The sequence below is a fragment of the Zootoca vivipara genome, chromosome 7 (genome assembly GCF_965207765.1).
Source record: "Zootoca vivipara chromosome 7, rZooViv2.hap1.1, whole genome shotgun sequence".
In the NCBI taxonomy this organism is placed as follows: Eukaryota; Metazoa; Chordata; class Lepidosauria; order Squamata; family Lacertidae; genus Zootoca; species Zootoca vivipara.
The window spans coordinates 31,366,865-31,380,325 of NC_142590.1; the positions used below are offsets into that span (position 1 = coordinate 31,366,865).

A 13,461-nucleotide genomic window follows, 5' to 3' on the forward strand; every position below is an offset into this window, starting at 1 on the left:
AATGTAACCTACTGTGTAATCCCTCCCCCCCTTAGATATCTCATGGATAGACTGTAAAAGAGATCAACAGCCATGGAGGAGGAATTTGCAAAATACCTCGTCTCTGCTTCTGAAAAGCTGCTACTCCAACATGGGCAAACCGCCGATCAAAAAGATCTAAAGAAGCTGCAAAATCTCGTTATGGTCAGGATACGCACTCAGTATTTATGCAATCTAAGAGAGATGCAGTATTGTGTTTCACTTAAAATATGTGATTTGTCTGGAAATTTCATTGTGAATATTGATGCACTTGAGTCTTGCACAAGTTTAATTAAACTGGATCTTCATAACAACCAGGTGAGCAAATTTTTAAAAATTAACATACAAAGTATGGTTTGGGGAAACAAGCCAGTTTTTTTATTTGTTTCTGTAGGTCAGACATAGACAACCTTGGCTCTCCAGATGTTTTGGAACTACAACTCCCATGATCCCTGACTACTGTCCCTGTTAGCTAGGGATCATGAGAATTGTAGTTCCAAAACATCTGGAGAGCCAAGGTTGCCTATGCCTGCTGTAGGTTCTTGATGCAGGCTTAATTTATGCTGCAAAAGCTTCCACCATTTAGATTTTTTTGATTCTAACAACAGAGGGTGTTTGTTTGTCTGTGAGAGGTGGGGCTGGAGAGAGAGCTAGACCCAGCGTCCTCTATTTCTTCTGGACGTTATTGCAATAGAAATGTGGCCTTTTCAACATTGCCAAAATTGTATTTCTCACGATACCTAATGTATGAAATTAGCTGTCTGAAGAACTATAAATCATTTCCTGAAATGTTGATATTAAGAGCCCAAAATGGTGTCAGCATTTTCATGATGGTGGGAGTCAGGTGGGAAAACTATTCCAGTTTCCACTTTGAGTGTTTGCTTATTTTCTCTTATTTTTCACAACATCCCCCCCCCCCCTTGAAGGCTGGAATTTTACCTTTTCCTTTTGAAGCACTCAGTTGAGATTCTCACGTTCATTTGCTCCAAAGGATACTGCGTTGCTCCCTCGTCTTGAAGTGAATGGGGGAATCCCAGCCACACATCATAGCACACACGCATCTCAGGACTGGGAGTGTTGTCTTTGATATATAAATAAAACTATGCAGATGACCATTGACTGGGCTTATTATCTTCCTTGGCTGAGGAAGCAATTTTAGTTTGACAGGTTACTTACACTACATTTTTCGCAATGTATTTACTTTTTTCTCCTTTCTTTCAAAATTGTGTTTCAATGCTGTTTCAGATAGAAGAACTTCCGGGCCCCGTGTTTTGGGTAAACATGGCAGAACTGCAGCTTCTGTATCTTCATAATAATAGCATTTCAGCACTGGAAAATGTGCATTCGTTATCTTTCTGCCCTAATCTGATTGCTCTCACCTTGTTCAACACTCCACTGTGCCTGAAAATAGCATATAGGCATATTGTTGTGAACAGCATCTTTTCACTCAAGGCACTGGACTACTATGTTATTTCTGATGAGGAAATAATAGAAGATTGGAAGCTTCCTGAAAAATACAAACCCTTTACACCTAGCTTTTATGTTGATTTTTGCCCTACTTCTGGAAAGGTAAGTTATCTAGTTGTTTGTTTGTTTTAAGGCATGCCTTCATAGGAATAGTAAGCTTCAAGTATGTCATAATAATCTGTAGCCATTAGCTGAAATCCAGCAAGCACAATGGAGCATTCCAAGTTCTTTGCCTGCCAGGAACCCTGTGTGCAAGTATTCATTATTGTGGCAAATCGTCATGGCTTGCAGTTACAATTATTGTTCATCAGATAATCCTAAAAATAATGAATGTTTTCATAAATTTAAAGCATCTGAATTTTTCTCTGTTTTGAATTAACAGAAACATTTAGAGATGGAAGAAACAATGGTTTCACAGCTGCTAGGACTAGAATTCATGTCTTTGTTTAGTTACACAATTTTGATTCTTTCCTTGGCTCAGTGAAATGTTCCAAATGTAAAAACATTGCCTTCCTTCATTGAAGCCAACATTGAAAATATGCCTAGAAAATGTGACTAGGCTGCATTTTTCTTTTTACTAGCCTGCTAAGATGCTAGTAGCACGTGCCTCGGTGCTGGCTTCAAAAGAGCCCCCTCTTTAACATCTGGCATGGAAATACGTGAAGTTAGCTTCGTTTCAGACTAGCAAAAATGAAATGCCTTCTGCAAAACAGGCTGGCGAGGAAGGGACAGAGATAAGAGAATTTTATTCCCCTTCCTCTGTAGCCAGAATGGAAACAAATCCAACTGGTGGAGGAGGAATGATGCTCACTCACCTGTATGGCATTCCTAGTCGCCTGTGGATACCAGGCAAGTTGTTAAATGCAAGGCTGGCTGAAACCACTTAGTTTACAAAAGAAATATGCTTAGACTGATGCTCTTTGAATGGTAAGATCTGCTTCTAGGACCGCTTTCTGGGTCCTTTGGTCCTGGTAAATCAGACCCGGTTCGCATGGCACAGTAAGAAACCTGAGTGAGAGAACCGATAGAAATGGAGAGGATTAATCAGGGGCCCAGAACAGCATCCCTACAGGGGATTGGGCTAGATGACTCCAACTCCACAATTCTATGATTCTACTGTAACATTTAGAAGCTTTAGCCATGACAGCACCTGTCACATGATTATCCCTGCCCCTGCCCTGGTTTCTTGCGGGTGGGGGCAGCAATGTGATGCTTGTCCTCACTGGCTAACTACTAAATGTAAAGCGGGGGTGTGGAGAACCCTCCAGAAAGGACCAATGGTGTTTCTGGCTGGTCCAATAATAGGGGGATTTGTGATCTTTTGTGAGCTCAATTACCAAGCTTCAAATAAAGACAGTTCCTTATAAGTTAAGAAATACAAAATTTCCTGGAGAAAACCAAGGGGGCAAGTGTTGACCAGTATGCCTGATCCATAACATAAAATTAGAAAAGTGCATGATTTATTATTATTTTTTTTGGGGGGGGGAAATATGTTTTAATGTATGTTAACAGAAAATCCTCATTATTTGTTGTTGTTGTTGTTTGTAGGAAACTACATTTCAGGAAGAAATGAAAATGGTAAAAAAGATAATTTCCAAAATCAATTACATCCTATCTTTTCATTCGCCAGTCCTGATTATTCAGAAATGGATAAGAGGATATTTAATTAGAAAAGTATTGTGGTAAGTATATTTTTTGCTTAATTTTAATCAGGAGCTGTTTTCATGCAGGGCAGAGTAGCTAATTTGAGCTGACTTTTCAGCCATCTTCTTGTACACAAATACGGTAAATATGTCTGCAATGCAACATAGCAGACATTACAAGCTTTCTTGAAATGGATGTTTGGGCGTAGTTATATGTTGGGACAGTTTAATTTTAAAAATGTTGTACATAGAGAAATAAAAAAATTCCTTCAGTAGCACCTTAAAGACCAACTAAGTTTATATTTTGGTATGAGCTTTCGTCACGAAAGCTCATACCAAAATATAAACTTAGTTGGTCTTTAAGGTGCTACTGAAGGAATTTTTTTATTTTGCTTCGACTCAGACCAACATGGCTACCTACCTGTAACTAGTACATAGAGAAACTGTTAGCAGATTTTACTAGAATGGCTCGTAACTAAAGGGGCAGAGTTGCTGTTTCATTGATCTGTCGACTGGTTTTTCAGTCATGCATTATTTCAGTAATTCGGGGAGCAAGAGTGTGCAATCCACTTCTCATTAAAAGACCCATGGCAAAGCATACACTAATTTTAATAGTTTTTGGACTGTTGCATCCAGCATATCTGGGGGTTATGCCATAAGAAAATCCACTGCCACTCTGATTCTAAACATTTGCAGCAGTCTTCTTGCTACAACACGGAAGTAATATCTTCTTGCTGGTGCACCGATATAGTTTGTGACATTGAGCTGGGAAAGCGTTTGGTATATATGACAGCATTCTAACCCATGTTGTACTAACATATTTGGCTTCTGGTCTGAACACTGGACCTTTCATTGTATAAACTGATCTTTGTTTTGCAGACAGGAAAGACATATTGTACAGCGTTCTTGGCTGTAAGTGTTTGTAGGGATTAAAAATGAGTTTATATTTATAGAGAGCTTCCTACGTGATGCTGAGCCTTGAGCATAGCAGGTGCTCTGTTTTCTACATAGGCCTAAGTGCCAATTATATCTTGTAAGTTCTTATAAATTCTGGCTCCTAGTTGTGATAGTAATACCGACTCTGGAGCTGGAATCTATGGAAACTCACAACATAATTTTTAGTAATTTTTAATAATAATAATAATAATAATAATAATAATAATAATAATAATAATAATACAACTTTTATTTGTATCCCGCCCTCCCCGGCTGAGACTGGGCTCAGGGCAGCTACTGTAACGTCAAATATATATCATTGGTATAAAATCAAACAATAATTAAATTACCTGCTAAAAACAAGTCAGGATCAAATTAAAATCTAATTAGATGGCTTTCCGCAGCATTAGGGTTGGGAACAGTAAATGTTCATCAAATGTACTCTGTTCTTATATGGGCCTGTGAGAAGTAGATATTCTAGAAACATAAGTTCTATTCATTAATTTCTATTTCATTAGTTTCTATTTGGCCACTATATTATTTGGAACTGGGTGGATAGAAGCAGGTTATAGATAATCTAAAACATTTTGTGTCTTCTTTTTTTTAACTTTGTGGTGTTGCAAAAGCAGCAGAAACTCCTGACTCTTTATTCCCCTTGAATGAAAAAATATATGTTATTGAACCTTAAATATTTGCACATTATTTGATAACTTAACACGCCATTGCCTTCACAGTCTTCCATAATAGCTTAAATGATGCCATTGAACGTGTAAGAATATCATACATTATTGCAAACACTTGGATTGTGTGACAATTTTGGAGCATGAAAAGCTTTTGAAAAAATATTTCTCCCATCATGGAGGGTTTATTTCAACTAATTATCTCAAGCTTGTAGTGGTTCCCAGTTTTATAACCTCTAATTATTAAAAAAATACGCTGTCATTCAGATGTGTGCATGAAAGTGATATTCGGTGTGAGGAAACATATATAGGACATTGCAAAACAGATTATAAACACATAGCAAGGCATCAAAGGCAAATAAATATAGAATTAATCAACAGTGGCATTCTACAGCTAAAGCGTAGATTAACATATGCACAGAAACAATTGATCATTTACACAAATTTGTCAGAGCTGAATAGCTGCACTCTATAATATTCCAGAAATAAGTGTCACTGGCATTAACTTTTTTCCTTTTATGTAGTCTACACACAGAATTTTAAGGAACCTATTTGATATTGTAATATTGCAGTATGGAGCGCATTGCTGCTCCCCCCCAAAAAATCACAGGCTGTTCTGCAGGGTCCCCCAATACTTTGTAAAAGATTTTAGGTTCACAGGTAGAAGGAAGAATGGGCAGAATTTGCATCCCCTTCTCTTACATCAACTGATGCCTCCACTGGGTCAACAGCTAGTGAAATAACAGCAATAGATTTCACTTTAAAATTTCACATTTTGAACATGTGTAAGCTGCAGCAATGCATACTGTAAAAGCTTATACAGTGGTACCTCGGTTTATGAACTTAATCGGTTCCGGAAGTCCGTTCTTAAACCGAAACTGTTCTTAAACCGAGGTGCGCTTTCCCTAATGAGCCTCCTGCTGCTGGTGCACTTCCACCGTTTGGATGCCGTTTTTAGACCAAGGTAAAGTTCTCAAACGGGGACACTATTTCCAGTTTTGCGGAGTTTGTAAACCAAATCGTTCTTAAACTGGACTGTTCTTAAACCGAGGTACCACTGTACTGCTAGTGTATAGTGACCGATTGGAAAAATTAACACTCCACACTGCAAGTTTTTGTTACAGGTTGCATTTGTTCTTATTCTCAAATTTCCCTCCTTAATAAGAGCTAGAAAACAATTGCCGCTTGGTTTTCCCTGCTGCCGTTGTAGACGTTGTGCCGACGCTGTGAACTAGCAGAGTTCTAGTGTTGGACCAATCAGGGATAAATTTTCTTTGAAATGAACACTTTCACAGGGTGGCAAATTCTCTTGATTTCTAGGGAGACAAGGATTCTTTAAAATGTGTGATGGCGTGGACTGCAACTAACTTAACTGTTCAAGGTGGCTGAGAGATTTCTCCCCTCAGATATGACTGTACTTAATCTCTTTATGATACACACACTACTGTGCACTTGCAATCTTTCCACATAATGTTTCAATCAAGGAATTTAAGAATTGATGCCACCTTATTAAATCCAATATTCAGCTTCTGTGAGTATAGTTGCCAAATTGCACAAACATGTCCAGGGAAGAGAGTAGCGAAATACTAGCATAACTGGAGATGAGGACACCTTTGTACGTGCGCATGCCGTGACAAGACTTAGGTTCTTAATATGCTTGGTGCTCGCCATTGTATGTGCAAACACACACACCCAAACTTCTGCAGGAAGTGAAACTTTTAGAAGTATTATGCTACCTAGAGTGGCTGCAGCAGAAGTGCATTAGTATACATGATGGGGAACAATATGCACAGTAAAAGTTCATGGACTTTGTTGTTGAAAGTGCACGTGCCTAAGTGATGTGAATGACTAACTGAGATATTTCAGATGTTAAAAGTTTTCTTTGGTCTTTTCAGCGTGATATCTGAAAGAAAGTTATATTCTCCAGGGTATTCTGCATTCATGTCGTGGGTGCACTACACCCCACACCAGATGATGTTAAATTCATGCTTAGCATCATAATTTCTAAGATGAAAAGCACTGACTTGTGCCTTTGTATTATTTGTACACAGATGGTGTTCTGTGAAGCATTCAGCAAGCAAGCAAACCACATCTGTCAAAACACTCTCCATCCATTCCAGCATCTTGTGCTGAGTAGCAATTGAAAGGTTGTCAGTTTAGATCAATGATTCTCATACCACGTTGGGTTGACTGGTCATTTGTACGAACCGAAAAGCCCAACTACCTTAGGAGCTGCAGGTAGCTCATTTGAGCAGTTCAGGAGCCGTTTCTTGGCTGATCGAGGAAGTGAATGATGAAGTCCATTGTAAGACTATTCTGTAGGAACAGTCTCTTGAATCTCCTTTCCTCCCACTTTCAGACACATGCAAGGACTGATGCATGCTGGAACTCCTCCCCAGAGGAGGAGGGGAAAGTAATAATAGGACTATGATAATCCCATGGGGCCTTTAAACTGGCCTGTAAGAGGGAGTGAAGAAGCAGTGGTAGTTATGGAAGAGGACTGATTGGTTGGAAGGGAAAGACAGCAGAGCAAAGGGAGAATTAGAAATGCTGCGATGGGGACAAAGTGAAATATGTCCTACTGTGGGACAGCACTGCTTCACTGTAGCATCTCTGTAGTTCTAAAGATTTGTTTGTTTTTCTTCTTTGGAGACTCAGAGCACACTGGAGGTCCATGTATTTCTGCTACCTATCTACATATCTTGTTGCTTAAAGCAACACTGAATACTGACAGCCATCTTTGTTTTGATACGCACAACCATTTGGCATGAAAAGTGAAAGCTACTTTAAAGATAATCTTGTCAAGCTGCTACTCTGATGAAGAGTGACAGACTCTGCATCATTTTGGCAGACAGGTTAAGTTTTCTTTGGGGAAGTGACAATTTTCCTTTCCCCCCCCCCCCAACTAATGAAAAGTGTACAAAATGCGTCTTCCCTGAGCCAAATGTATTTTGAAGAGAGAGTGCACCGAATATGAAACATAAAATGCATGCCTTTACATGTTGGCACCATGGTGGGCATCCACAGAAAATCTGTGCGCTGTTGAAAAGTTTAATAGGAACACAAACTTGCATGTCTTTCAACATTGGGATGTTAGGAAGATTTCAGTGGCTTTGCAGGCATATACACCAAAACAAGTGTTTTAAGATCAGAGGGACAATTTCTTATAAGCTGGATGTTTTTGGCACATATCATCGTGGAATACTTATATAAACTCTGCTAATTTGTGAAAACTAGCTTTTCAGGAATACCGGTAGCAGTAGTTGCATTTGAGTCCATTGGAGCTTGGCTACAGAGGACTCCTAAGAAGATCTAACAGCTATACGATTATTATGACCCTGTCAGGGAACAAGATTCTCTAAGTAAAAGTTGCTGATACTACTCCCTAGCCTTTGGGCTAAGGTTAAATAAATAAGTGATGGGATAGGACATTTGAAAATTGACTCTTAGTACACTGTGATATCCATCAGAATAAGTTCAGGCATCATCTCAGTTACTCAGTTCTATATCAACTAGCTAAGAATGAAGTTGAGAGCTATAAAAACAATACATGGTATTTAGAGTGTTCAAAACACTTCACACACACATTTCAGAAGCCCTGTAAATTGTTGTCCATATATTATTGTTCCCATATTGAAGGCTGGAGGAGAAGTGAATCTCAAAGGTTTGAACATTGATTTAACTGGCTAACATAAAAATGTAGAGTTTGGATTGGATGCAGGACTTCTAAAAGTCATTTGCAAAAGAACTTGCAAGTGTACTTGTTTTTTTCAGAATTTTATGCACAAGCTTCTTAGTATTCTAGAAAGAAAATGCTAAGAAGGGGCTACAAAGACTTAATAATTTTTCAGGAAGAGATTAAGTCTTCTTAATGCCTAAACACATCATAGCATAGTTGCATTCTGCTAATAGATGTTCAGAGCATACACCTTACATATTTCTCCTTCATGCTTATGCATTTTACAGGTTATTAATAGCCTCTAGTATATAATACTAAAAATGTCAGTTCCTCTCCAATGTCTTCAAAATAATTTCATTATTATGTTAATATGAAGCCCTCTGTGGATAATGTTTTGTCAATCTTTTTAAAAGGGATTGTATGTTACATTATAAAAATTATATGCTTAACACTTTCTAGTTGTTAAGTAATTACCATGACCAGCTCCACGAACTTTGAAGATCACTTTCAGATTGTTTTGCCTAAGATTTACCACCATTTTTGTTATAAAATCATGGAGCCGGAAGGGACCACATGGGTCTTCTAGTCCAACCCCATGCAATGAAGGAATCTTTTGCCCAACACAGGGCTTGAACCTGTGAACTTGAGTTAGGGTTACCATGTGTCCAGAATTTCCCAGACATAGACGAGATTTGGCCGTCGGAAACAGTGTCCAGGCAGAAATCACTGAAATGTCCAGGGGGGGGGGGGAGCTCAAGAACTTTGAGCAGAACTGAAAAAAGCTCAGAACTGAAAAAAACCCTTCCCCAAGGCAACCCTACTTGAGTTTAAGAGTCTCATGCTCTATGGATTGAGCTGCCCCACAGGCACCAAGACTTCATAGGTTTCTGAGTCACGCTGTAGCCTTCTCTGTCCAGAAAATGCATACCCATCTTTTTTCTCTCTGGAAAAGTGAAACCAATCTGACTGGCAAAATGTCCGGTTTTGAGCTTAAGAGGCAGTGTGTGTAGAGATTTGTGCAGTAGGGGCCTTTTCATTTTGATTGACATGTCTAGCGTTAATTACAGCGCATTATTTTCCCCGGGTACTCCAATTACAGTTAGAACTGATATTTTCATTGTCACATATAATATGCTTAGGAAAGAACAGCAGCATTTTTTTAAAAAAAATTCAGCCTGCAATTCAGTGCACACTTTCTTGAGAACAAGACTCATTGAATTTAGTGAGACTGACTTTAGAGTAAACATGCATAAGACTGCACTCTTATTCTCTCTGACCATAGTAAAATATGCTTTGCTGAGATATGTTTGAAAATATACATCCCATTCCTTCTTTAAAACTGTATAGCCCAATCCATAGATCTTCAGGCATAATCATAATTGTAGTCTCCTCCTCCTTCATACCACTAAATGCATGTTTGAAGAAGGTGGCAGGGTCCACCTCCTTTCCTTTCACAAGCAAGTAGCATTCAGCTATCAAAACTTGGTACAGCAGTATTTTGTGCTCTTGTGATTCATGTGTCCCCTCATAGCCTGTTTCCTGATGGAGAAAACCCACATTAAATTTAAGCTAAGCTTGAATACAGTGATCCTTTCCCCTTTTCTTTAATTTTAGACAGCTAACTGTACTTTTCCTATTCTTTTTCCTGTGCCTCTACAGCGCTTTATCAGAGATTTTGTTCACATATATCATATCTATCTCTGACAAGTTTCAGCAAATTCAGTAATATACATATAGTGACAGAGATTGCCATCCTATCCACACCTAGCCTGGGAGAAATCCCCATTAAAGACCGCGGGGCATATTTCCAATACTGAGAGGATGAATGAGATCATGAAATTAAAATAAAAATTAAGGAATTTGATCTCAGTGTTTTGTCAGTCCCATTTTGATGCAACATATGCAGTTTATTTGTCAATAACATAAATAGTGCTTTGGAAAATACTTAAAAAAGTATTAAGGCACAATAAGGGCTGTGTCTATACACACTACCGTGCTTTGAGTTTTCACCTCCTTAAAATAAATTTGCCAAACCTCTGTTTCTTACAGCCTGATTCCTATGCAAGATGTTCTGCGATATAAACGTCACATGGGAGGTGGACTAAAGCTACCACCTTTAGGATCTGGTAGGGATGTGAAGCAGACAGCTTTGACTAAGAAGGAACAGCATGCTGGGGTCAAAATGCATGCATCTGGGATCCCAGTAAGTGTGCTATTTATATATTAATTTGGAAACTAGGGTTGTGCACCACAATTTTCCCCAGGCAAACTGGGCATATTCAGCAGTATTTAGGTGTTGCCTGAGTTGGGCTGAGATAGTTACAGATCGCTGCAGGTCGGATTGGGTGGCCCACAGTGATCCAGGACTGTCAGGCATCAAGCAGAAAGGAGAGACAGGCATCGTGTTGGAAAACCCCATTGAAAGGCTGAGACATACCTGGCCAAAAACTGCATCGTCCCAGGAGAAGCTTGTCTGATGGCCCTTGCCTGAAGCACCACCCTGCAGGATTATTGTAGAGGCATCAATCTTGCATCAATGCTGCTGCAGGAAAGCCACTTGCAAAGCAGCACCCCCTTAGTTGTGAGTGGGGAGAAGGAGAGGCAATGCCTCCTTCCCTCATGCTCCCTGCCTGCTGCATGTTTAATTGGGGTTTTAAACAATTAATTAAGCATTATCCCTCCCCCTGAACTATTTTGGAACCAGATCCAGGCAGGGCAGATGGTGCCCAGCTTGACCTGGTATGGGTTGGCCTGACAGACACCCTTTTCCTTCTCCATCAGGGCCATGAGTTGTGTGCAGCACTATCAAAAACTATAGGGGAGAATCTGCATTTTACACATAGCAGCAAGAATCATTCTGTGGATCCAAGGAAAATCAGTAGAGCCCTGGAAAATGTGTCCATATTTGATTATAAGGAATTTACACTTGTTGAACCAGCTTTGTACAGATCTATTAGAAATGTGCTCCGAATGACACTTTTTGGGCAACATTGTATCTGGCATATGATGTTATTTTTACCAGTACGGAAGCAAGGCAGTGAGAACCCTGGAAGATTCAAATTAAGTACAAATTTCACCATGGCAATGGGATTGCCATGTGGGAGATCCCAAGAATGACCTGAAAAAAGCAGTTTTTGAAGGGTAACCAGTTTGACATCATCTTTCCACCTTTCCCCCAAAAATCTTAAGTGCAGGGGGTACCAGGTTACCACCTCAGAAGCGGGTAATGGTAAATATGGCTATGATTACTTGTAGGGTTGAGAGCCTTGTGGATTCCAAATGCCCTGACCAGGTCTAGTTCTGATTGAACTGAATTCTCAGACACCTACAATTCTTAATCTTTTCTATATTTATACTGTCTGAGATGTGTTGGGTTTTTCTTCTTCTTCTAACAACACTCAAGGGAGTGGCCTGGATCGTTGTGTCAAAATTTCAGGACAATCGGTCAAGTGGTTACGGAGAAAAGTGGAGCCCGCACTTTCATCATTTATCATTCATCACTTACGTAGGTGTGAACTTTTAGCAGACAAACCATCTTGGTTTTAGGATAGCCCAAGCTAAGGAATTCCTTTTCACAAAATAATTCAAGGTCTCTGGGGAAATGTCTCATAAAGCTTGCAACCAAGAATTGTAGGAGAAAAGTGCTGAGGCCCTTGAAGATCTGGGACAATGTTATTTATATGAAAATTGAAGGGGGAAAAGTGATGGAGGCTAACAGACATCTCTGTCTTGCATCCCTTGAAGTTGGAATCGCATTGTTGAGGTCACCATTAAAGCCAGCTCACCAATCTGAAAATAAAGAGTTTTAATTAAAATCTATATTTCCTTGTCAGTACTTGTAGTGAGCAATTAAAGCACAAGTCCCTCTCTGTTTATCAAACCCAAGGTCAATGCCAAGGATAATGTTAGTATGTTTGAAGGAAGCAAGTTGTGTGGGTGGAGCTTGTAGTACAATCCTGGTCTTGCAGATAAGCATATCTGTGACACTGCTCACATTTTTCGTCAAGATTCTTTGGTGTAAGGAAATATACATTTCTAGGTAATCTTATATACTTGATCATTTCATGTTTTTCAGATACAATTAAATATGTTGCATAATGAATCTAAATACTCTACGAAGGATTTTCTGCAGAATTTGCTGGTCTGTGGACTGCAGTTTGCTTAGTAGTCAATTAGGACTCCCTGAAAAATTTAAAATTATTTATTAAAAAAATAATAATAGACAAAATGAGAGTTTTGAACTACCAGATGCAATCATACAAAGTCGATATTTAGAAAAAGCATATACAAGCATTTTATATTATTTTCTTAAGTCTTAATTCTTTCCTTTTATTTGCTTTTTCAAAACAAATACTAGCAGTCTGTTTGGAGAAACTAGCAGAACGAATTTCAACATTGATATGTCTAAATTACATCCAAAAAATAAGAGCAAATATTATTAAGGCAATGTGGCAGCAATCTGTGTTTGAGTGGATGTAACAAAAGAAAATGGCTTGTTCCATCACTAGGAATTGCGATGATATATTCTAAATTGACATGAAATGGTTTCTGATAGGGTGGGCAACATCTGCTTCCACTTTGTGTGATGGTGGCCTGTGGCTCCAATATGCAGGCATCATTGCGTGAGCATACAATTCAGAAGTATGCCTCTCTATAACTCCATTAGGAATTTGCTCTCCACTCCCCCCCCCAATCTTTCTTTAAGCACTAAGCTACTGAGGAAGACAGTTTCCTTTTATTAAAAAGCTTGCCCTAGTAGAAATCTCACAATCAAATTTGCACAGTTGTGTCATGGGGTGCTGCAGGGTGGTATTCTATCTTCCAATGTTTAACACCTATATGATGTCAGTCATTAGGGAATTTGGGGACCAGGTGTCGCCACACTCAGCTCTATTTCTGTATAACATCTGGATCAGGAGAGACTATGCAAGCCCTGGACTCTGGTCTGGATGCAGCGGTGGGCTGGATGAGGGGAAATAAGCTTTGGGTGAGTGATTCTTGTGTCAGAGAAATTGATCAGTCACCTGTTCTGAATAGG

At 39.2% G+C, this 13,461-nt stretch overlaps 1 protein-coding gene across 5 annotated transcripts in view; it reads left to right on the top strand.

Annotated features, from left to right (window-relative positions):
- LRRIQ3 (leucine rich repeats and IQ motif containing 3) overlaps positions 1-13,461 on the top strand; it is a 44,149-nt gene that overhangs the window by 7,549 nt on the left and 23,139 nt on the right. For 2 of the 5 annotated variants that reach the window (XM_088673905.1, XM_088673906.1), the window contains exons 2-6: positions 36-336; positions 1,264-1,587; positions 3,034-3,167; positions 10,473-10,626; positions 13,273-13,410. In XM_088673905.1, the coding sequence (XP_088530031.1) occupies positions 73-336; positions 1,264-1,587; positions 3,034-3,167; positions 10,473-10,626; positions 13,273-13,410 (1,014 nt within the window). In that variant the 5' untranslated portion in view covers positions 36-72. The remainder of the gene's footprint in view (positions 1-35; positions 337-1,263; positions 1,588-3,033; positions 3,168-10,472; positions 10,627-13,272; positions 13,411-13,461) is intronic. The other 3 variants (XM_088673907.1, XM_088673908.1, XM_035124021.3) reach the window with 3 other exon arrangements.